This window comes from Aspergillus japonicus (assembly GCF_003184785.1).
Source record: "Aspergillus japonicus CBS 114.51 unplaced genomic scaffold BO86scaffold_39, whole genome shotgun sequence".
Taxonomy (NCBI): Eukaryota; Fungi; Ascomycota; class Eurotiomycetes; order Eurotiales; family Aspergillaceae; genus Aspergillus; species Aspergillus japonicus.
The window spans coordinates 165,911-189,541 of NW_020291676.1; the positions used below are offsets into that span (position 1 = coordinate 165,911).

At 53.4% G+C, this 23,631-nt stretch overlaps 8 protein-coding genes and 1 non-coding gene across 9 annotated transcripts; 4 read left to right on the forward strand and 5 right to left on the reverse strand.

Moving 5' to 3' along the window:
* Positions 1–116: 116 nt before the first annotated feature.
* Positions 117–1,261, reverse strand: BO86DRAFT_434175 (substrate-binding domain of hmg-CoA reductase; the record flags this gene model as incomplete). The annotated part of the gene is made up of 2 exons (XM_025675886.1): positions 117–515; positions 566–1,261. 2 exons carry the CDS (start codon positions 1,259–1,261, stop codon positions 117–119), a joined length of 1,095 nt encoding a protein of 364 aa, XP_025525908.1.
* A 624-nt stretch (positions 1,262–1,885) lies between these two features.
* BO86DRAFT_449361 (Gfo/Idh/MocA family protein) lies at positions 1,886–3,365 on the forward strand. The gene is made up of 6 exons (XM_025676702.1): positions 1,886–1,935; positions 1,989–2,014; positions 2,062–2,231; positions 2,293–2,597; positions 2,694–3,151; positions 3,221–3,365. Exons 1-6 carry the CDS (start codon positions 1,905–1,907, stop codon positions 3,284–3,286), a joined length of 1,056 nt encoding a protein of 351 aa, XP_025525909.1. The 5' UTR covers positions 1,886–1,904; the 3' UTR covers positions 3,287–3,365.
* Positions 3,366–4,331: 966 nt separating this feature from the next.
* On the forward strand, positions 4,332–4,403 carry BO86DRAFT_t190. The gene has a single exon. It is a non-coding gene; the product is annotated as a tRNA-Gly (tRNA).
* A 389-nt stretch (positions 4,404–4,792) lies between these two features.
* On the reverse strand, positions 4,793–6,128 carry BO86DRAFT_411211 (FabD/lysophospholipase-like protein; the record flags this gene model as incomplete). The annotated part of the gene is made up of 6 exons (XM_025674565.1): positions 4,793–5,002; positions 5,058–5,083; positions 5,145–5,563; positions 5,614–5,829; positions 5,885–6,032; positions 6,104–6,128. 6 exons carry the CDS (start codon positions 6,126–6,128, stop codon positions 4,793–4,795), a joined length of 1,044 nt encoding a protein of 347 aa, XP_025525910.1.
* A 730-nt stretch (positions 6,129–6,858) lies between these two features.
* BO86DRAFT_401304 (FabD/lysophospholipase-like protein) lies at positions 6,859–8,021 on the forward strand (the record flags this gene model as incomplete). Its single annotated transcript, XM_025673766.1, has 5 exons — positions 6,859–6,904; positions 6,959–7,100; positions 7,159–7,392; positions 7,450–7,908; positions 8,009–8,021. 5 exons carry the CDS (start codon positions 6,859–6,861, stop codon positions 8,019–8,021), a joined length of 894 nt encoding a protein of 297 aa, XP_025525911.1.
* A 439-nt stretch (positions 8,022–8,460) lies between these two features.
* Positions 8,461–10,463, reverse strand: BO86DRAFT_317138 (fungal specific transcription factor domain-containing protein; the record flags this gene model as incomplete). The annotated part of the gene is made up of 5 exons (XM_025668155.1): positions 8,461–8,875; positions 9,066–9,538; positions 9,599–9,784; positions 9,903–10,171; positions 10,193–10,463. Coding segments are annotated over 5 exons (1,614 nt in total), but the record flags the coding sequence as incomplete, so codon positions are not given.
* An 855-nt stretch (positions 10,464–11,318) lies between these two features.
* On the forward strand, positions 11,319–16,447 carry BO86DRAFT_420396 (uncharacterized protein; the record flags this gene model as incomplete). The annotated part of the gene is made up of 11 exons (XM_025675202.1): positions 11,319–11,327; positions 11,466–11,971; positions 12,040–12,122; positions 12,184–12,635; positions 12,709–13,049; positions 13,107–13,350; positions 13,400–13,995; positions 14,062–14,413; positions 14,473–15,405; positions 15,462–15,925; positions 16,009–16,447. The coding sequence occupies 11 exons, from the start codon at positions 11,319–11,321 to the stop codon at positions 16,445–16,447; spliced, it is 4,419 nt and encodes a 1,472-aa protein (XP_025525913.1).
* Positions 16,448–17,425: 978 nt separating this feature from the next.
* Positions 17,426–18,811, reverse strand: BO86DRAFT_411213 (uncharacterized protein; the record flags this gene model as incomplete). Its single annotated transcript, XM_025674566.1, has 2 exons — positions 17,426–18,573; positions 18,646–18,811. 2 exons carry the CDS (start codon positions 18,809–18,811, stop codon positions 17,426–17,428), a joined length of 1,314 nt encoding a protein of 437 aa, XP_025525914.1.
* An 827-nt stretch (positions 18,812–19,638) lies between these two features.
* Positions 19,639–20,957, reverse strand: BO86DRAFT_457477 (uncharacterized protein; the record flags this gene model as incomplete). Its single annotated transcript, XM_025677227.1, has 3 exons — positions 19,639–20,556; positions 20,696–20,748; positions 20,780–20,957. 3 exons carry the CDS (start codon positions 20,955–20,957, stop codon positions 20,071–20,073), a joined length of 717 nt encoding a protein of 238 aa, XP_025525915.1. The 3' UTR covers positions 19,639–20,070.
* Between the last annotated feature and the right edge of the window lie 2,674 nt (positions 20,958–23,631).

Genomic DNA, 23,631 nt, shown 5'->3' on the forward strand with positions numbered 1-23,631 from the left:
ACAAACATTTCTTGCTCTAACCAAAGACAAAGACTAAGCCTATCAAGCTTCCTTTGATCGTTGAGTGATATATGATGGCTTCAACCCTCAACCAACAGGACCTACAACTAGCATGCTCACAATTTAGCCGACGCACCCGTGCGCATTTTTTCATGGGCACGCGCAAACGTGTTGTTGGAGAAAGCCGCAGCAGTGCTCAGCTCCAACCCCAATGCAAAGGATGCTATGAATCCCGCAAACTGCCCCTTCAGTCCCGACCCAGAACATTGCATAATTTGCAACCCTTCCCGTTGCGTCTCGTATGAGGTGCCGCCCCCGTGGATCCCCACGGCTAGAGTGGGGAAGTACAAGCTCACGGTCAGGTCCTTGGTATCCTGGTCGTAGAGCATACTCAAGTGACTCCACGAAGAATCCACAGCGCAGGCGATATCCTGACCGGTTGCGACGAAAATAGCCGTCACCACGTTGGCCGCGTCGATGTTGTTGCCGTGGCTCCCGTTCCGGATACAGGCATCCTGGCCCATTCCAGGGTCTCGCAGAGCAGGGCCGAGGAACAGCCGAGCACGTCGCGGCAGGCCGCGTCCGACAGGCGGGCCCACGCCGTCACCTCGACGCCCCGCGGGGTCTGCACGTTGCCCCACGAGGGCTTCTTCTCCGAGGCCATCTGTCCGTCCAACGAGACGCGCTTGATCTGGTACTGCGCCGCATACGTCTCCATCAGCCAGGCGCAACACCGCTGCGTCGCGATGGTGACCATGTTCTGTCCCGCCGCGTCGCCGCAGGTGTAGTAGAACATCACGTGGGCGTAGCACCCGATCAGGTGCGGGGTGAGGCTCACCAGCTTCAGGTGGTTGCTGGTGGATTCGGCCATCTCGCAGAGGGTGTTTTGCACGGAGGTCAGGATCTGGATGAATTCGTGGGCGTGGTGAGGACTGGCACATTGGAACGCAGGGCCCCGCGACATGCGCTCGCGGCCGACGATGTATTCGACCCCGCCACTGGCGTTCAGCGCTTTGCAGCCCCGACTGCAGCTGGCGACCAGGGCTGCCTCCGTCGTGGCCATGGGAGCGCATATGCTTTGGGTCTCACCGTGAGGGGTGCGAATGTCCAGGGGTCCTGCCAGTCCGACAGGGACCCGCGTATAGCCTATGAAGTTTTCTATATGGATCTGGGCAGGATCAGCGTTGTGGTCGGTGATATGTTTGACATCTTTGAGGTAGGGACGAAACGTCACGGACATTCGTTTAGAAGGAGGAGCCATGGTGGCTGATACTTCCGAGTATGTGTTTGGTCTGAGTCGATGCTTCATCCTCTCTTTATACTCTTGGTCGGACATGCGGATCGAGGATAAGCTTTCCTACAACCGGGCACAGCAAGCTTCTGCACGCCAGCTTCAAGCTTTGCTCTTGTCCGCCATGAATTCCGAGCTTGGAACCATGCTAAATCTTGGAATTTGGGGCGAATCCTGGTTAGAATGAAATTTCCAGCAAGACTTGTTTGGTAGTTGCTTCATTGGGATATGGTCAACCTGATCCCACAGCTGGAATACAATGCCAGTGAAGGGCTTTATGCAGCTGCATTCTGACTCACTTGTCATGAATATCAGTAACAGTATGAAGGGAAAAATGTGCCTGGGGTTGCAGGTAGTCAGTTCCACCTGCTCCATCGCGCTAAATCCGATCTGACGCCATCGTGCAGGCCATCCATGCATGAAACTCACGATATCACCAGCCAAGCGGAGCAAAGACCGGCCGATCAAGCAATTCGTCCGGTCACTTATTATTAATGATGCGTGGCATGGTTTGACCATATTCCCTGCTCGATCCAGTGCATATAAGCCATAGACCTTGAAATCTGTTGCCCTCTTTACTCCTCAACCCTACCACCAGACCAAAACCCGCAAAATGACCATCGGAATTGCATTTATCGGAGCAGGTCAAGCCCTTGAGAATCCAGGACCAAGTCCCAGCACTAATACAGTTCACCAGGCCTCTTCGTCAAGGACTACCATCTGGTACGCAAGACCCACCGACCGAAGCAACGAAGCACTGACCCTCGCAGCCAGGAGTCCAAGCGTCCCACGACCTCGAACTGAAAGCCGTCTACTCGCGCTCGCTGAAATCCGCCGCCAGCATTGCCCCTGACCAAACACTCGACCGCTACGCCGACGATGCATCTCAGGGCCTCGAGCAGCTCCTCGCGCGGGATGACATCCAAGCCGTGATTATCGCGTACGTCCACTCTTCCCTCCCAGCAATGCACCAACACCACAGACCCAACTAACTCCCAAAGCCTCCCTATAACCAACCAAGCAGCATACGTCCGCGCCGCCCTGGCAGCCGGCAAACACGTCCTCTCCGAGAAACCCATCGCTAAGGACCTGGCCGAAGCCACCACCCTGCTGGACTGGTACCGCTCCACCATCCTGCCCCAGGGCTCGGCGGCTCCGACCTGGTCCGTCGCCGAGAACTTCCGCTACTTCGACAGCCTCCGCCAGGGCCGCGCCCAGCTGGCCCGTCTCGGTCGCATCCGCCAGTTCCGGACGCAGGTGTACTTCGATTGTCGGCCGGGGAAGTTTGTTTTCTGGCCTTTCTTCGGTAAACCCCCTTCTCCTGTTGGTTGGAATCTTTGACGGTGGTTGTGGCTGTTGTCGTGTGTCTGGAGGATCGTGGCTAATGTTTGGGTTTGGACAGCACTCGCCTGGCGCCAGCAACCCGAGCATCAGGGCGGCGCCGTCCTGGACATCGGGGTGCATCATGTCGCCGCGATGCGGTATCTCCTGGGCGGTAAGCCGGGCGAACGGATCACCCAGGTGAGTGCGTTCGTGGGCAGCTTCGCGGACGCGCTGCCGCCGGTGGACACGGTGGATGCGGTGCTGCGGACCGAGTCCGGGGCGCAGGGCACGTTCCAGCTGTCCGGGTGTTCGAGCTTGGATGAGAGTGGGTGGACGGTGGTCGGCGAGAAGGGCCATGTGCGGGTTACTAATGATGGGGTGGCGGTGCATGTGGAGGGGGAGGAGGACGAAAGACAGACACTGCCGGTGGAGATATTGGCGGTTGGGAATGAGATCAGGGCGTGGGGGGAGGCGTTGAGCTCTGGAGAGATGAAGGTCGAGCAGCGGCCCGAGGAAGCGTTGGCGGACTTGGAAGTGGTATGTCTTCATTCTTCTAATATGATGAGGATGTGTTCTGATGAAGATTGACTGACTGACTGGCTTTAGATCGAGTTGATCCTGAAGAGTGGCAGGGAGAATGGGGTGCCGCAGATTACGAAGTACCAATGCTGATCGGTGAGGTTATCACCGAGGCACCTAGGCATTATCTACAGCAGAGAGGTTACATATAGCCCAACAGCTCAAGATTGATATACACACATATTCAGTAATAAGCCAATACCCCAATACTGCATATGGTGACATGTCCCAGCCGCCCACATAGCTTCGCATGAATGACAACGCCCAGTTCATCAGCTCTCATGTCGAGCCAGCAGACTTGACTAAAGTATCATTCGGCACGGGCCCTCCCATCGGGGCCTGTCACTAGTGGAAAATGGAAATGGTGTTTTCTCCACAGTTCAGCTGGAGGATGGTACATGTAGCATTTATCATGGCGGGGCATTGACGGGTTAGTCAAACAGAGATGATCGAAATGTGAGATATAAGCTCCCGCTCCGAGGCTTCTATGCATACAATGGACAACACGAATGACTGCCGTGTCTCGGCCAGTCTCCGATCAAGTGCTGACCTTATGGGCTACACTGTTAAGTATTCTGAAGTACTCAGTGGTAGCTACACTCTTTGAGGCCTTGTTCTGTTTACCTTTATATATTCTTACCTCCCTCATGCCCCCACTTCTTCTCAAAACTAATCTAATTACCAGCCCTATAGACATGCTGTCCGGCATTTGTACGTGGAGTATCTATGAGTAGTGAAATGACTAATGAACAAATCAAGAGATAAAGTACGGGATATAGTGAGCCATAGATTCACTCACACGACCTGTAAGATGCATATCCTAGATATGCACAAACAGATGTAAGTCCCCCAGGTTCGGCCGACCGAATCATGGTCTAATATATATTTCCGTCCCCGGCATACCAATTATCGCCGGGTCATCCAGGCAGAAAATGCGCTTTACCAACCTGGGTTGACAGGAACAAGGAACCAAGCCGAGCTAAACTGACTGTACCAACAGTCTCCTATCATCTGGCACAACGAACAAAGACATACAGATGACTCGGATCCATGGCACGGGGAACGTCATAGATCCAGGGTTTCACAGCTTTTTGAATAAGATTGTATTTAGTAGGGGAAATCACTAATCATAACAGCAGCGTTAGTGGTGTAGCGGTTAGCATTGTTGCCTTCCAAGCAATAGATCGGGGTTCGACTCCCCGCTGACGCAATTTCTTTTTTCGCCGTTTCATTTTTTTTACGGCACACGATCCAGGCATGAAATTAGTGAGCTGTTGTTATCTCTTATCTTTTTTTGTTTTCTGCGGCGGGATTCTTACCAGTTCCAGCATCAACGCCGCTGCGCTCTCGGAAGGAAGGGCAATTCCAATGCTTAGGATGTTTGCAAGGTGATCTTCTTACCCTACAGAATTCCAATGCATAGAGACGTTCTTAGAGCACCCGTCATATAGTACTCCGGAAGCGCAGGCCTAAACGCAAACAAAGGTCACATGTAAAGGTATTGTACGTTTTTTTTTTTTTTTTTTGTTACAAGCCATGCTGTCATGTAGAAAATTGCAACTCCCACAACTCAATATGCTAGTAGCTGAGTCTAGCAGCCTATAGTTGAGTTGCCACTGAGACCAATCTCTCCGAGTGCTGGCTCAAATAGCGACCTGTTTCATCTGCGATTTCCTTCACACTTCGAAAGTCGTTCGGCCCCGTGTCCTTCACCGGACCTATCTCGAACCGGTTGTACCTTTCCTCATATCCCATGTAGTAAAGCTTATTCTTGATATATCGTTCGTCGTCTTCAATCTTGTTGATAACCTGGAGAACGGTCAGCCTCTTAGCATGACTTCAATTAGGAGACTGGAAGCGTTACCTCATCGGGTGACCGATCGGTTGTACCTTGATGCAAATATCAGCGATGTAGTAGATACAAGTATACCGGGATAAGGGCGGACCATACCAATGGACGCAAGATGCCTCAACTGGCCGAGCAGTTTCCAAGGTAGGAATAAATCACTCAGCGAGGGAATCATGATGTCGTGCAGCTTCCCAAGCCTGAGGAGATCAGGTATATCGCTGGGCGGCACCATTCCAGTTCCTATACTCAGGATCAGTTCGATCGTCTGATCCCGCCATTGTTCCCTTATCTCCTTGAGAACATCCAGAATTGGATTGCGGAAGCCACAAGGATATAGATCATCGGCGAAGGAAGTGAGACCCTCAGATGTTTCAAGCGAAACTTCATCAAGCTGACCCTTCGCCGACAGAAGAGCAACTATTGCGTCGGAAATACGGATAGGGACGGTATTGTGATCGTTACGGCAGGGATATGTCCGAAAACAATATGGTTTGCGGTCCGATTGGACAGCGAACACGAATCTGCACAGTCAGCGACCTTTTCAGAGGAGTCGGAAGAAATGGAGCCCTACGCCTTTCCTCGGCCTGTGATATCGTCTTCAAGCAGTGGAGCAGACGGAGTCTCGCAGTGTTTCTCAACGATACTGTCGGCCACTTCTTGTAGCTTGTTCTTATCGAAAAGAGGACCGCCCCAGCTTTCACGCAAGATACAAGTGGAGAGAGTGCGATATTCAAGTAGACATTGTGCTAGTGTTAGACGAAGGCGACCAAGAAGTAACGCAATGACACTGTTCGTCTGTTAGTTGTATACTGGCGGCATATGCGATTGATAGGATCCCTTACCCGCCAATACCACAGCCGGTGATGATATCGAAATATTCACACGGGCGTATATCGCCAGAACTTGATTCTTCCCCATGAAGCTGTTGAACTTCCTTCATAATATTGGCTAAGATCAGAAGTTCACTGTAGCCGAGAATTCCACCCCCATCTGAACAGGCAGATTATTATTAGGCTGAAACTCCCCCACTATGATCTGGGAGCGAGGGCGTCCGGACTTACCCAACGAGAGCACGCGCCAGGCCATATTAAGAACCACAGGGTTGGCAATACGATGGACTTCCTTATCTCTGTCGATGGAAATATGCAGTGGAAATGGCAACTATAAAATAACAGTCAAGCCAAACGTACGTCACTAATTACATAATCAATTGTCGCCCAAGGGTTGCATCACATGTCCCTTCCACTCGCAACCCTAAACGATTGTCCAACCTTGGGACCATTTGACGCTTCCACTCGGAACATGTTAGTTCTAGACACGATCTATTCTTATCGACCATCCATGCTCGGGTCGAGATCTCGGTTTCGGCGCAATGTTCCTTTGTCTTCCTCGTGTTGCTTCCCTTGGCGTCGACTGTATTGCTTCCTACTTTGCCGTGATGTTGCAGCTCCTTCACCTACGTCTTGCTCTACCCCATTGTGCTACCAGCTAATACTAGTTCCGCGTCTAAAGATTGCGATCAAACAATTACTTGCCCATTTGCTTTCTGGGTAGTCTAAAACGAAGCCAAGAAAGTTTAAAACTCGAATGGACTTTATCTCCATTATGATGGCTTGGTGGAATCTATGGTAAGTTTTCGTAAAGCGACGATCCATGTAGATGATTGTGTGAGACCATAATACCGTGCACATGACGGGTCTGACTCGGTGAAGGGGTTATAAGCCCGAGGAAAGGCAGTACAGTACAGTGATCTAGCATCTTCATAACCCAGATCAGGGCAGGTGATACCGGGCTACTCGTTGCAAAGATCCGCGCAATGTCACGCCCCAGTTTACACGCGGAAAAGAATTGCCTTTCGCTTGGTACGACTCTTTGCTTCACCTCGTGCCGAATAAAACTAACAACACTGGGCCTAGATGGGGGCGGTGTGCGCAGCCTCTCCTCTCTCCTCATCCTCGAGGAAATAGTGCGTCAATATAACATTACGAAAGGGCTCGCTGCAGATGGCCAGCCGCCAGGCGATGTATTTCATGTCGCTTTTGGAACCAGCGGCGGAGGGTAAGTCGAGAGAGGGAAATGAAGATCGTTTCATTTGTCCGCCTCTCACAAACAATAGCCTAAGCGCATTGATGGTCAAGAAATATGGCATGACCATGCAGGCATGCATCAACAACCTCCGTGGTGTTTCAAACACTGTGTTCCGACGACGTACAATTCTACCAAGTTTCGAACCAAGTGCCCTTACCAGCCTTTTCGTTGGATCGCGGTTCAGTCAGGGACTGCTTCGGCAACAAATCCAGCTGATCACAGGCACCCTTATGCAGATGCAGAACCCTACTCATTGCAACTGGTAAGCGCTTCATCCGCTTAATCGAAGTATGTGATATACTGAGAACTCCATGTATAGCTACGTGGTTTGCCGCCGTTCGGACAGTCTTGGACTCATCACCAACAACCTCCCTGTGTGCTTTGCCTGTTTCGCAAACGGACAAGCCAATCGCCTTGTCTGGGAAGCAGCCCTAGCCACCAGCGCTGCACCCACCTACTTTCCTCCCGCCGAGCTTGGTCCACTGGACTATTATGTGGACGGTGGCTTGGGCTTCAATAACCCCATCCTGACGTTTCTGGATCAGAGATCGTCCATGGGCATCGGAGACACCACACGCATCTGCATTATAAGTATTGGAACCGGAGAACCAGCCCCGGCTCAGATGGGGACGGCACGGAATAGTTGGTGGCGGTTCTGGAACAGGTTCACCCTGGTGAACTTGTTTCGAAACATCATTGCACTCGCGACGGACACGCAGAATACCCACCTTTTTTTCGAGCAAGTCTCACGGCTGTTACCGAAGCTGTCGTACTTCAGGTTCAACTGCGAGGCTGGACTGGCAGATATTCCCCTCGACCAAGCCAGCCAGTTGCCAACAATCGCTAACCTTACCACTGCCTATCTTGCAAGACCCCAGACTCAAGCAATGATCCAAACTGCTGTGAACGCAATGGCCTAAACCTGCAGGTAATCAAATACTTAAACAAACACCATCATTAGTTTAAATGCGTGGTTGAGTGACTAGTCCCGCTGTCTACCGCCAGCCCGCCATCCTGCGCCTTTTTAGGTTATACATCTTTGCCCAAATACCTAGTATCTACCGATCTATCTGTCCCCCGATCGTTTCATTCACAGATTGTACATCCTTTTCTGTTTTTGCTTTTTATTCTCAAACGAAGTCAGGTCATACATTTTTAGGTTATTATAAAACGATGGAGGTGATGTACCTTCTATGTGTTATGTAACATCTCCCTTAGTTGGTTTTATAATCTACGTGACTATCACGGTGTACTACCCTGTGCTCGATCTGTGAAATCAACTCCATCTTATTCAACACAATGGCTTCGCCGAGTAAGGCTTCTACGCATCTCAATACAACTGATCAAAAAGCCCCATAACATCTATCCCCAACCACTGCACGTCATCCAGCGCATAGCTCGGATCATCGAGCAGCGGAAAGAAGATAGGGTCGAACGAGGCCGGACTCCAGGGCTGGACGGGCGCCGTCGGATCGAGCTCGATCTCTTGGGGCCGATTGGCATCCATCAACGGATTGCCAACTGGGACACCAAGGGCGGTCGTCGATGCCAGAACCCCTCCCTCAGTGACGACGGGCGCTGCTGCTCCTGCTGCTCCTTTCTCGACAGACCTCCGCGCGCGGATAATCTCGCCGCCCGCCTGCGTTTTGCCAGTCCTGACGTCCGACACGTACTGTCGGGCGAGGTGGGCGAACTCGGCCACCAGAGAACCGGGAAGTGCTCCTTTGCTGGCATACTCAATCCGACTGAAGTGCCCGCCGGCCATGTCTAGGAGGGCGAGACTGAGGCCGGTTTCGGCGTGGGTGGGGTTGTGCACGACGAGGTCGAAGAGGATCATTAGGGCGGAGAGCGGGAGGACGGCCAGGATCCTACCGTTATTGTATTTTGTGTCAGTCGTATACATCCGACACAAATGTTGAGTGCAGAAAATCTCACCAAACAGGCGTCGAGGGCGCCACCTCAATGAAGGCCGTCAGTTCAAGAACACTTCTCGCCGTGCGCAACAGTTCTCGTTTCAGAACGTCCTGCTGCGCCGCCGCGACCCGCGCGGTCCCTACGTGGAGGATGGTCCACGATAGGGTGAGAAGAGCGTGGAAGTACAGGTAGTGCGTGAGTAAGGCGATCTTGAGAGCCAAGGGCTCACGCAAGAGACGAGGTTTCGGGACCTCGCCCGGCCGGAATCGGGCGGGGATCGCCAGACGCCAGGTCTCTAGCTCCGAACGTAGACTGTTCACGGTGGAGTTGTACGTATGCAAGGGCTGGCTCACGGCGCTGACGTTGAAGAGCGACTGGTGGACTTTCGAGACCAGACGGCCGTACTTGATGAAGCAGAAGAACCAGTCGTAGTCGCCAAAGGAAGATTCGAGCACGTCGGGAATGGCGCAACTGATGTTGGAGTCGTCGATGACCTGTTTGGCTGGTGTGAGTATAGGAACACTAGCTAGGTCGATTGGCATGGAATGACTGACTGAGTTCCTTGCCGTGCCAAAGCATGAGGTCTTTTCAAGATAGTAGAGCACCCAGAAGGTGCGCCGGTGAGCTGTTTCTTGCACCCCGTTCGAGCGGTGGTAGCCCAGTGCCTGCGCCATCATGCTGGCTTCTGACAACATGAGGGGTTCGAATTGGAAGGCAGACACCGTGGATGAAAAGATTGCCTGCAGTAAGTCTTAGATACAAGGGAATGATTTATTATTTGAAGTGTCATACCATAGCCATGAGCGCCTAGGATTCATGTTAGTATTGTTCTTCTCTCGAGACAGCAGAGACGCATACCTGAACTGCAGTCAATGAGCCGCGACCGAACACCAAGTCTGGAAAATACGACAACGACCGCTCGAAGTATTGCCAGGCCTCACCCACTCCAACCTCAAAGCTGCCTCCTTCGTTGTTCTGGCATCCAATGGCAACAATTGCATAGAACAATGCCGCCCAAGCGCGGTCAGCAGCAAGCAGATGGGGTAGGTCCTCGGCTGTGGCTTTCTGACGGAATGTGTCGGGGGACAGAAACGGATAGACTGGGTGAACGGCTTCGAAATAGGCTGCTCATCATCAGTACAGGGCACAAGGTCTGATAGAAGTGGATAGTAACAAACCAGAGATATGAGCTTGGATGCTGGCCCAATCAGGAAACTGGTGGCTCTGGCTTAGCGAGTGCCGCCGCTGAATATAAGACTGCGGAATGGCACAGGCGGTCTTGATCTTCGTTGAAACGAGCGCGCGGATTTGTTCGAGTAGTTGGTCTAGTCGGTTATGCCCCAGTCTTTCGTTGATCGCCTTGACTCGTTTGGCAGGGAAGAACGAGATATTGGGATTGAACCCGGAAATCGTGGTGAGCTACAAGAGCACGATTAGTTGAGGGTGTTCCGTCAGCTCGCGCTTCTGCTCATGCCAATCACCTGGTCTGGATGGCCAGAGTCTCGTAGGTGACGAGAAGCCTGTCGATTTACAAGTAGAGAGTCCATGTACAGCGTGCCGGTGCCCGAGGACAACGACGTGATATCTGTATCCGCAAGAGGTGTCAAAGCTAGTGCACATCATCAGCCCGGTTCGGGTCTCAGATCCATCGTCAATTCAGCGCAGACTACCTTCCGACTCATACTTTCGCTTGCGGGGTCTTTTCACTGGCGTAAAGGAACAGGGGCGCCCTTGCGACTGCAGTAGATTAACACCGGCCCATGAGGGCTGCAGGGATGGTGGCCTGACTTACCAGGCAGAGATCGCACGTGGCATTGGTGCCTGAGAGACCTGGCAAAATCAGACAAAGCGGAAGACACTCAAAAGGGTTCCATTCCACACTCACTGCATCGCGTTTTCCGGGTCCGACAGGCGTCGCACGCCTTGTGCAGCGCGGCAGAGCTTGATGCCGCCGCTGACATCATCTCCATGACACCAAACGTGCGCAGATACGCGTACGATGTGGAAGCAGAGGAGGAGACAAAGGTTGCTTTCAGTATCGGCAGTATCGGCCCCTTATTGCGTTGCTGTCTTCGCCGCCGATGAGCTCCGATGCCCAAGGCCGTGTGGCCCTAACTTCCGCTCCGATGGCCTCCGACGCTAGTCACTCGTCGGCGCCGTCCATCATGTCGGGTACAGTACTGCGCTGCATTTTTCGCCCAGTAGAATGGATGAAAATCCCCTTAAATCACATGCTGATGATGTAGTGTTGTGTTGCATATGATATAAGCTGTCATGGAGTCTGTTTTCTCAACACACAGCTACCTTCGAGAATCTTGTTCCTCGACGACCTTACCAACCGAGCTCGACTCCGTGCCCTAATTTCTTCTGTTGCCCTTCACAATGCTCGACCCAGCTACAATACCCAAATTACCTGAGCAGACCACCCAGGCCAGCAGGTCGGCGTCGACCTCGTCTAGTGATCGGACAGCCAACGTGGAAGATGAAGCCGAGCCGGCGCAGATATCTCCCGAAAATCAGCGCCAAATCCTCAAATTGGCAAGACGCTTCACGCAAGACTCAATACATGAGTGGCCTCACGGGTCCTCCATCAATCCCTTCACAGATACAGAGGATACGTGCCTGGATCCCAACTCTCCCAAGTTCAGCGCCAAGAGATGGGTGCAGGCCTTAATTGAATTGACCTCGCAGGATCCTGAGCGGTACCCCAAGCGCAAAGCGGGTGTGTCCTACCGTCATCTCAGCGTGGGTGGATACGGAGGTGGCGCTGCTTACCAACCAACTGTTGCGAACGTTGTGCTGCAGGGGTTGAGGGATTTGATGGTCGGTTTGGTCCCCGGAAGAAGACGTGAGGTACAGATTTTGAGAGAACACGATGGCATTGTCCGCAGCGGCGAGATGCTCCTAGTCCTAGGAAAGCCAGGAAGGTACGTTCTATCAGACCGTACGAGTAACAGCTTGATTGGCCTTGACTGACTCGATTTTATACCTGTAGTGGCGTATCTACCCTGTTGAAGACCATCGCAGGACATACCAATGGACTATCAGTGGCAGATTCCACGGAGCTTAGCTATGAAGGTAGGCCAGACCCCATCACATTTCGAGTGGGAGCTGACTGAAAACCTCCTCCTGCAACCAGGCATTCCATGGAAGACAATGCATCGCAAATTTCGCGGGGATGTGATTTACCAGGCCGAGACAGACGTTCATTTCCCGCATCTTACAGTCGGACAGACGCTGTTGTACGCAGCTCTAGCCAAAACCCCTCGGAACCGACTCCCAGGTGTATCCCGGGAAACCTATGCAACTCACCTCCGCGATGTAGTCATGGCGGTGTTTGGTATCTCACACACCATCAACACCAAGGTTGGGGATGATTTCATCCGCGGGGTGAGTGGCGGAGAGAGGAAGCGTGTCAGCATTGCGGAAACATGCCTGACACAAAGCTGTATCCAATGCTGGGACAACAGCTCCCGCGGGCTGGACAGCGCCACCGCGCTGCAGTTCATTCAAACGGTCAGACTGGGCGTCAAGATGACTGGTACTGCAGCTGTGGTTGCTTTGTACCAGGCTTCGCAACAGGCCTACGATGTGTGTTTTCACTCCCTCGACGTGCTGCATAAAGCTTTCAGACTGACCCGTGCATCGTATGTGCTGTAAATAGTGCTTTGACAAGGTGACAGTACTCTATGAAGGTCGACAGATCTACTTTGGCCCGGTAGATCGAGCAAAGCAGTACTTCATTGACATGGGCTATCTTTGCCCTGACCGACAAACGACTGGAGACTTCCTTACCTCATTGACCAACCCCGTGGAACGCATCATTCGACCCGGCTTCGAAGCTCGAGTGCCCAGAACACCCGATGAATTCGCTGAAGCCTGGAGACAAAGTCAACTGAAAACTGAGCTTTGCAAGGAGATCGACCACTTCAACCAACAACATGACGCAGAGGTAGTTTTTGAGAAGTTCGCGGCCTCCAAGAAGGCGGAAAGATCTCGATTGATGTAAGAAGCGTCACCCAGTAGCCACAAAATTGCTCGAAGCTTAAGTAGACTTTGCAGGACCCCGAGCTCACCTTACACCATATCAATTCCCCAGCAAGTGCTACTGTGCATACGACGAGGCTACCGGAGAGTCTTGGGCGACTCCACCTTCTTCTTCGCCACGGTGCTCGGGAATTTCTTCCTCTCCCTCGTCCTGGGCAGTGTGTTCTACAACTTAGAAGACTCGACCGCCAGCTTCGTCGATCGCTGCGTGCTTCTGTTCTTCGCCGTGCTATTCAATGCTCTGAGCAGCGCTCTAGAAGTGAGTACATCTTGGCAACCTGATCAGCAATCGCTAACATAGTCCCCAGATCCTAGCGCTTTACGCTCAACGACCCATCGTCGAGAAACATGCTGCCTACGCCTTCTACCACCCGATGTCCGAAGCCGTGGCATCCATGATCTGCGATTTGCCCAGCAAGGTGCTCTCCACCATCGGCTTCAACATCCCCTTATACTACATGTCCAACCTGCGACGCGACTCCGACCACGTGGTCATCTACCTGCTGTTCGCCTTCATGACGACCCTAACCATGTCCATGATCTTCCGCACGATTGCCCAGTCCACGCGCACGATCCCGCAGGCGCTTACGCCTATCGCCTTGGGCGTCCTCGCGCTGGTGGTCTACACGGGCTTTGTCCTCCCGACCCGCAACATGCAGGGCTGGCTGCGGTGGATCAACTACATCAACCCAATCGCGTACTCGTACGAGACGCTGGTGGCCAATGAGTTCCACGGCCGCTACTTCGAGTGTGCCAGTTTCGTGCCTTCGGGGCCAGGATATCAGGACATTGCGAGTGAGTACAGAACGTGTGCCGTGGCCGGTGCGTCGACCACCTCGAGCCTGGTCAGCGGTGATGCCTACGTGGCGGCCAACTATAGCTATTACTTCTCGCATACATGGAGGTATGTGTTTACTATGCCCTTCAAGACGATCCATGTACTGTACTGTACTGACTGGATTATGATCAGGAACTTCGGCATCCTTATTGCCTTCATCCTCTTTTTCATGATGATGTACCTAGTGATTGCAGAATTCGTGACGTTCGATCATTCCAAAGGCGAGGTCCTCGTTTTCCAACGCAAGTCACAAGCAACCAGTGCCATCGGACATGCAAGCCATGACGAGGAAACCGGCAAGAGCGAGGCCGCAACGACAGTCGACCATGTTGCGGTATCGGACCGTGAGCTCAACCTCCAACTCCAATCCAACACCCTTCACTGGAAAGATGTGTGCTACGATGTACCGATCAAAGGCGAGATGCGCCGCATATCCGACCACATCGACGGATGGGTGACACCCGGGACACTGACTGCATTGATGGTAGGATCTGTCCTAGTTAGTATCCAATTGAGCCGGTACTGATATTCTACACCATCTAGGGAGCCTCAGGCGCGGGTAAAACCACGCTTCTCGATCTCCTTGCCAGCAGAGTCAAGACCGGGGTGGTGTCCGGGGAAGTCTTTGTCAATGGAGTCCCTCGCGACGCCTCGTTCCAGAGAAGGGTCGGCTATGTTCAGCAGCAGGACGTCCATCTCGAGACCAGTACTATTCGCGAAGCGCTACGCTTTAGTGCCCTGCTCCGACAGCCTGCCTCGGTGACCAAAGCGGACAAGTATCGGTACGTCGAGGAGGTGATCGACTTGCTGGAAATGCGGCCGTACGCGGACGCAGTCGTCGGTGTTCCCGGCGAGGGCCTGAATGTTGAGCAGAGGAAGCGGTTGACTATCGGGGTGGAGCTCGCTGCAAAGCCCGATCTACTGGTCTTTCTTGACGAACCAACCTCGGGCTTGGACAGCCAGACCGCTTGGTCGATAACCTTGCTACTACGCAAGCTATCCAACCACGGGCAGGCGATCTTATGCACTATCCACCAACCCTCAGCCATTCTCTTCGAACAGTTCGACCGTCTACTCCTCCTGGCCAAGGGCGGTTGCACGGTCTACTTCGGACCGATAGGACAGAACTCCCAGGTTCTGACCAGCTACTTCGAGCAACACGGTGCCAGGCTGTGTACCCGAGAAGAGAATCCGGCTGAGTGGATGCTAGAAGTGATCGGGGCAGCACCCGGCACGCAATCCACGCACGACTGGCCAGCCACATGGAGGGGGAGCCGTGAATACCAGGAGGTGCGACAAGAGTTGCAGCGACTTGAGGAGCGCAAGCCCTCGACGCAAAGCCCTGGAGTCGACTCCAACCAGCAATACGCGGCCCCGTTTCTGACCCAGCTCCAACTGTGTACCCAGCGAGTGATGGAGCAGTACTGGCGAACGCCCTCCTACATCTACGCGAAGCTCATCCTCTGCTTTGGCGCGGTAAGCCCACACGTTCTACCCCTCTCCATGCCTGTTCCTCATCCTGACCGACGCAGGCCCTCTTCATCGGCCTCTCCTTCCTGAACACCAAGATCACCATTCTCGGCCTGCAGCACCAGACCTACGCGATCTTCATGCTCCTCGTCATCTTCGCCTTCCTGGCCTACCAGACGATGCCCAACTTCATCAAGCAGCGCGACCTGTATGAGGTCCGCGAACGGCCCGCCAAGACCTACGCCTGGTCGGCCTTCATGCTGGCCAACGTCTTCGCCGACCTGCCCTGGAACTCGCTGGCGGCGGTGCTGATCTACCTCCCGTTCTACTATCTGATCGGCATGGACCGCAACGCCCAGGAGACGCACGCCACGCGCGAGCGCGGCGGGCTGATGTTCCTGCTCATCTGGTCCTTCCTGATGCACTGCGGCACGTTCACGATCATGATGGTGGCGGGCGTGGCGACGGCCGAGGTGGGCGCGACGCTGGCGCTGCTGCTGTTCTGCATGTGCTTGATTTTCTGCGGGTGAGTCCGTCCCTTTGACTCTCTATCTGCCCATATTTTCCAGCTGCATACCAGTCCGACTAACCCTCCTCCCCAAAACAAAGTGTCTTAGCCTCCCCCGCAGCCCTCCCGGGCTTCTGGATCTTCATGTACCGCGTCTCCCCGCTCACCTACCTGGTCAGCGGCATGCTCTCGACCGGCCTCGCCAACACGGAAGTCCACTGCTCCACCCTCGAGCAAATCACGATCCAACCCCCGGCCAACCAGACCTGCGGCAGCTATCTGGCCGCGTACATGCAGCGGGCCGGCGGCGCCCTCGCCAACCCGCAGGCCACGCGGGACTGCGCCTACTGCCAGATGACGGACTCGAACGTGTACCTGACCGAGCTCTCGGCGGAGTATGTGGATCGCTGGCGGAATCTCGGGCTCATGTGGGTGTACATCGGGTTCAATGTGGCTGCGGCGTTGGGGTTGTATTGGGGGGTGCGGGTGCGGGGTGGGGTGGATGTATCGCGGTTGTGGCGGTGGGTGAAACGGGGGTAGGCGTGGTGGTGAGGGCTTGAGTTGGACTCCTTGTAGATGGTGTAGTGGACAAGTTTGTCTTAGCGGTGTCATGGACAACATCATTAGTGTTTTATCTCCACTCAATCGCGTGATCGATGTATACTTCAGTGTCCCTATGATCAGTGGGGTGATTGTGCTAGACAGGTGTTTGCGCTGTAGATTCGGTGCCCTTAACCATGCAATGAGCTACCAGACACAAATATAACAATACACTCATATAACAAGGTGTGAATCCTATCCCTGCCTTCAACATCAGATCGATGTGTTTACTGCCTGCCTGTCGCGCCTGGCTCGGCATTTCCGGCCCGGTGAAGTTGACGCCATTCGGCGCCGAAGGCCAAAGTGGAGCCACTGGCCTCGCATCGAGTTTCGGCGCCGAAGCGATAAGATAAGCATGCGCAATGTGATCAGATCCAATGAGTACTACCCATATATGCCGATGCCAGAGACGGAGCTTCTATGACGAAAGAGGCGATTTGAAATCGATGCCAGGTATGAAGTGATATAATTGCAAGTAATCATTGTATGTGTAGGATTAAATACGTGAACAGTAGTAGCATCGTGTGTATGCACCAGAAAGACCTTGAATACCTGCGCAACTGTACTGGATGTCAAGACAAGGATGCAAACATAGTGTAGAAGGTTCAATGCAACGAACAAGCATAGGAAGAAAACATTAGAAAGCACAACGTGACCAGGAAAGTCATTGAACATAGCACGAGGAACAGCTGAACAGATCAAACTCAAAGCAAGGGACAATCATCTCCATTCAAACCATCAACTCCATAGACTCCTCGCGCTCTCAACTGGTGAACCACCAAACATTGCAGTAGCGGTGTAGGCCCCATAACTTGTATCTGGGTTGGTTCAAAGTCCAAGATCTAGCCTCATTATCGTTCACCGCGGTCGACACTTCAAACACGCTGTCGAAAGGCCAGATCCGTCACGGGAAGGGGATTACTGCGTAAACTCGGCGAAGTCGGCGTTGACCTCTCCGTTGAAGTTGATCTCGATGTAGTCGCCCGAGGGGTACCCTGGGGTGTATGGGGGACGCTGGTGCTCGGCGCACTCATCGTCGGGGCACTCAACTGGAGTGGGCGATGGATCAGTGCAGGGTCCCTCGGGGCAGTCATCGTCAGGGCAAGTGCTGTTGGGGCAGGGCTTCGCCGGGCCAGGCTCCTTGTAGCAGCTGTCATCAGAGCAGGTCTTGTTGACGCAAGGCTTCTCGGGACATGGAGCAGGGATCGGTTCGCAATCATCACATGGAGGAGGGGTCGCTGTGCAGTTTTCACAGGGAGGAGGGGTCGCTGTGCAGTTTTCACAGGGAGTAGGCGTCGGGTCGCAGTCAACACAGGGAGTAGGAGTAGACTCGCACTCATGACACGGCGTTGTAGTCGGTGGCACCACAGGCGACGGAGTCGTGGTGCACGAGGTTACAGGTGGGGGAGTTGTGGTGCAGGACGTCACGGGAGAGGGGCTGGTAGTGCAGGACGTCACAGGCGACGATGTTGTGATAGATTCGCACTCATGGCATGGGGTCATAGTTGATGATGTTACAGGCGGTGGGGTCGTGGTGCAGGTAACCACAGTGGAAGGGGTTGTTGAACACGAAGACGTCAACGGCGCAGTCGAGCTACCAGGAAGCGGATCCGTGATGACCGGTTCCTGAGCAATAACAGGCGGTGCAGTAACCTCGCCAGAAGGGGGAATCGTGGTGGATGGCTCATCCAGCTGCTGAGCGGGGGTAGCTGGATCCTCGGACCCCAGTTCTGGCGCATCACCAGAGCCCGCTCCCGGGGCCGGCAGATCCTGCCTAGACCGACGCAAGACTGACGGGGTCTCCGTCGGCTGAACCCAGATTGTCCACGCGTCATCGGGCTGAATCAGAGTCGGCGGAGTGGCGGATGGTGACGGCACCCACGAGCTCGCTGAGTCCGGTGATGGAGCGTAGCTCACAAAGCAGTAGCCCTGGGTTTGCACCTGCGGTGGCCCGACGTCCACTGTCGCGGCGCCGGGGACAGTGGTGCTGCTGTGGTCTATGCCGCTGAAGACACAGGTAACGCCTTCAGTGCTGGATGAGATACGGGAGATGCTCAGTCCGTTGTCTGTTGAACCAAGGTGTTAGCAACCACGAAACACAAGGCAGGAGTGGTAGGTAATGCGAAGGGATGTCGTACTGATGGCGATAGGAGCTCCATCGGTGGAAAAGCTCTGGGTGAGCTGTACCCCACCGGCCGCGTAGAACGTTATTGGAACTTCGTTGCGCGAGCGAGCGGTGGGCAGGGCTCGCGCAAGGAGTCCGAACGAGGCGACGGTGATGAGAGTGGATGCTGAAGTATACATTGTGATGGCTGGTCTTGTAGAGAGGTAGTTTGACTTGGGAATTGAACAATTGAGAGTCGACTTGAATGTTGTTGTTGTTGCTGTTGTACTTGCTGTTGTTGTGAGGATGTCAAGCCGGAGTTGTCGTGAACTTCTTGAGGTTTATATAGATATCGTCTTCATATCAAAAGCTATATCTTCAGCAGAGAGAGGCTATGCTTCTTCAGACCATATAGTAACCAGTGAGGTTCAATCTAGGACGCATGTCAAACAATGAAGATAGCCGTCAGTCAACCATGGATGAACTCACCAGTGCCCCGGGCTGAGCCCACAGACCTAAAAGTATTCGAGCTCTGAGCTCCAATAAATCCGGGGAAAGCTTATTCCAAAGGCTTGTGTGGACGAAAATAGTGACAGGGTGCAGTGCCTCCGCGGCCCGGACCATGGAAGATATACGACACCACCAATGAACAAAGGTGGCTGGCCGGCGTACCGAACAATAGCATCAACACGAACCCGTGCTTGTTCGAGTATACTTGGGTCAATTACGAGCTCGGTTTTCCGAGTTGAATCTAAACGTAAATAAACTATGAACTGAGCCACTCGCTTCGATTGAGCGGGTACCCAAGCCGCTTCTAAGAATGTGTACAGCAGGTACATACCTTAGAAGAGGCTGTACTGTGGCTTGGACTAGCCTCAACAATCGCAAAGTACGAGATAACAGTCATATTTTGCGACAAAGCATGTTTGCTCAGGATACCAGCAGTCAAAGAGAATCCGTGTTGTATTGTAGCTATTCAGATCCACCAGGCCAGCCGTATAGGTCGAAGCCACACGACTCTCGACTGGACAACCACACATGCATTACCCTCAATAACTGCTCGACAATGAGAGCTTCTGCTTAGCTTCGCCACAAAACAGTCTTCAAACCCAAATCTCTGGAAGAGGCTAGCATTGCACACGGACTCCAAGAATCGGCGCACAATTCGCACCTCGCTTTTGTTGACTGCCTCAACATCATCCCAAACCTTCGTTTCCATGTCTGTATCACCTCGTAATGGTGCATCCAGGAAGTGTTTCACTGACTCCGACACCAACAATACACGGGACTTGAGGTCGAAATCCTTGCTTGCGCCATTCAATTTGCCTTCGACCCGAAGAAGGGACGAATACTGATCGATAATGACCTTTGCTAGTGGTCTCAGCGACGGTGCACGGCTTTTGAGGGAGAGCACTTCGTCAAGCTCCCTCAGTGTGAGTGGTCTTGTAGCAGACATGACCTAAGTGAAAACTTCATCAAGCTCGGCAATATCCTCTTTGCCATGGGTTGCATTCAGCGGGTCAATCTTCCTTGTTATAATGGCCTGGCGATTGTGTCCCAAGCGAGCCAAACTGTCTCGAATCTCGCCGGGACGTTGTTTATTGCTGACTTCGTCCAATAACAAGCCAGCGCTGACAAAGTCTCCTTGGGTTGCGCGTCTCTGGGACTCGCGCTCGCCGAGGGTCGCCAGCCCAGCCAACTGCGCGCTGACCCCTTCATCGCCGCTGAAGGCAAAAGCCTTGAGGGCGATAAGGACTTTGTGGCCCTGCAGCTTCTTTTCTGACAAGGCGCAGATATCCACAAAACAGAGCAACTGCTGGTTGAGGATCTTCCGCAGGACGACATCCACCGCGTCGTTCTGTAGGCGCATGTAGATCTGCATGCGGTCCAACAGGTCACAGATCTTCCGGAACAGCTCAGCCAGGCTGCTAAAGACGCGCTTGTACTTGGCCCCGGTATCAATCAGTAGGCGATAGCGTTGAAACAGAGACTACTGGGCGCGAACACCTGTGCCAGGAAGATACACAAGCGAGCAGCTTAGCTCACCTTCTGGGCGATACGGCATAGGGGCGACTGCGACGTACCATGCTCGCGCCCTGCGCAACAATGCCGCCCAGAACCTTCACGAACGCCAGGTCTTGTCGATCACAGTCTTCCCTTGTTTGTACCGGCGCTCCTTTCGAGGCCCTCTGCTTCCCAGGCCCGGATCTGCTCGAGGACCTCCTCGATGGTGTACTTGGGCGCGGTCGTCAGATCGGCCTTGATGGTCTGCGCGAACGAGCGGCACACGCGCTCCCACGCCCCCTGGAGGTTGTACTCGTCTCTGGGTTCGGAGGTTGCGGTCATTGTGGCTCGCGAGGTTCTCGAGTGGGGAGGATTTGACGGTGGATGTTCGGCTCTAAGCGAATTCCCGTGGTGGAGATATGATCATTGCGAACGATCATCTTGATGAAGGAAGTCCGATGGTGATCTTTCACCATCAGGGGCGTTTGTATCTGTTGCGCGCCTTCGCCTCCAGCCCCCTCTCAGCTGAAAACGACGCGCGTTCTTGCCAGAAGCGTCATCATAAGAAGACGTCTTTTTGAGGGATTCAGTTTGCTACTGCAAGTGCTATCGAGCTGGAAATTCTCATTTGACGGCACAGAATAAACAAAGAAGTAAGCATTAGCCAAGAAGGAAATCGGTAGCGACGGGAGGGGATTCAGATTAAGTGAGACTCATAGTTAGTGCGGAGAGACTCAACAGGGAGCTGAGAATGTAGCTATCAATCAACTCATGGAGAAGAGGAGGAGGAGGAGGAGGAGGAGGAGGATCATAACGAGATGACGGTGATGTTGACTGAGAGAGAATCCGAGTCCCGCGCATGCCAGTATTTCCAAAAATGGCAGGCGCCGGCCACCGGTCGCCTTCACCGCCCGTACCTGGCCACGGCAGTACGATGTGAGCCTTAGGCAAAAACATCTTCTGTTCTGCAGAGTTATGGATAGATCGTCTCTAATTCAATGCTGATCGTACGGGTTATAACAGTACGAGATAGAAGTGAGGCTCCCATGTATGAGTGAGCCTATAAGCCAAAGAAGTAGTGTTTAAGGTGTGCTGCGGACCGGACTACTCATTGTGTCGACACATATATGAGGACTGAGATCTACCAGTTCGGGCTTGTAGGCACAACTCTTGGAGCACCAATCTAGCAAATGAAGCAAAGCAAGCCGCAAAGATCTGTCTCGCTCTCAGGGCTTGCGAAACTGTTCTTTCAAGGATGGGTACGAGCATTTCTTGTAGGAAGCATCTACATCTTGGGCCACAGCCGAGGGGACCTTGCATTTATGGCCCCTCCCATCCTCTGCTAGATGGCTAAGCGCACAGTTAACCACATTCTGAAAGAGGTTCTTCAAGTTAAAATTCAACGAGTAAATGGACTAAACCGAGCCAGTAACACAGCCCATGAGCCAATCGTCAACCTGATCAGGCCATTACATAGCAACCAATCGCTTCGCATCTTATCCCGAAGTCCTGGCTTCTGTGAAGCAGAAGACTATGGCCAGTCCTGAGTTCTTGCCTCAACCAATCCAGATCTCGTATCGCATGTATCCTGCGCATGCGGAGTAAAGCACTGAGCCCGGAAAAGGTTTCCAGGGTAGAAGAGCAGCGGGAGATATATTAACCTCTGGGTGAGTCTGAAGTTATCATCACCTGCGAGAACATCGGCAACTGAACTGCCGTACATGCCCCATACCAATGTGGAGATATGGAAGCAAAGGTCAAAGATCCACTACACCTTCGTCACCAAAAGACCTAAAGCAATGAACTGACATCATCCGGAACAACATCCATTGCACCTGGCCGTGCTGACAATCACGCTTACCGCAGGGGTCAGAACTGGTCGGCAGTCGGCACGCAGGGACACCATTCCGTCACCGGAGATAAACATCAGCATGTGCTCCTCTCTCTGGTTAGCTGGGTAGGTGACTGTGTCGTTAAGCGCGGGAGACTCTATTGTCGATCCTTCGCCAATCACCCCCTTCTAAGCGAGCCCGCAGCTCGGAAATATTCGCCGGAAACTCCACTTCCTCCAGGGTGGATGAGATTGGAGTTTGGACTGTTGGAGAGGGAGGGCCCGCTGGGAGGTCTCAGGTTGGTGTGGGGCGGGGGGGTTTGCGATATCCTTGGACCATCAATGGAGTGAGATATGTCGTTTTTGCGGGCTTGTTACAATCAGTCGGGTGACCTTTGATGGGAATGAGGTTTCCAGACTGAAGAGAATCATGCAGGCGTGCTTGCTATGAGTAACCCAAGGGTAGTCTCGGCTGAGGGAATCCGAAGGACGGGCGGGCCACCACAGCAGGTTGACCTCATCTGGTTACATTCTCGAGAAGGGTGGGGGAAAGTTGTCTGGTTCGGAGTCAAGTCCAAGTTTGGGGCTAGGCGAGAGACTTTACAGTAGTGAATACTAGTCCACATGTAGTTCCAAAGTTCTGCAGCACGCTTATCAGCAAGACTATCAGCATTGCCGGAGTTCCCCCATGTTCGGCCGGTTGCTGAAGCGGTGGAACTGTAGACCACCGGATGGAATCTCTGTAGCACTGCAACACCAGATATCCAGATGACTCAACCAGAGTTGCGTGCAGCAGAGAACGGTCACCGACCCAGATACTCATTAATGTGTCAGCCCGCCCCTCGACCAGGAGGACATCGAGAATAAACACCCCACCTCCGAGGTCGGGGTCAGTTGTCCCTTGATGCTCCCCGCCGACAGCAACCTACCAACCGGGAATAAAGTACGGTCGTTTCTCGGTAGACTCCCCCATCGATTGATCTGATTGTGATGCATGTGCTACCTGCCACCATGCAGCGGCCAATGCGAATGACCTTGTTTTGTGGCCAGCAACAAGTCCCCGGCCAGCCCTGGAATCCGGATTCGGGTGCGAGTTGAACCTTGGTACGGAGTAGCCGCTCTGCACTACAGATTACTCGGGGAGAGGAATCGGAATCACCCCCCAGGGGTCCAGCATAAGTACTG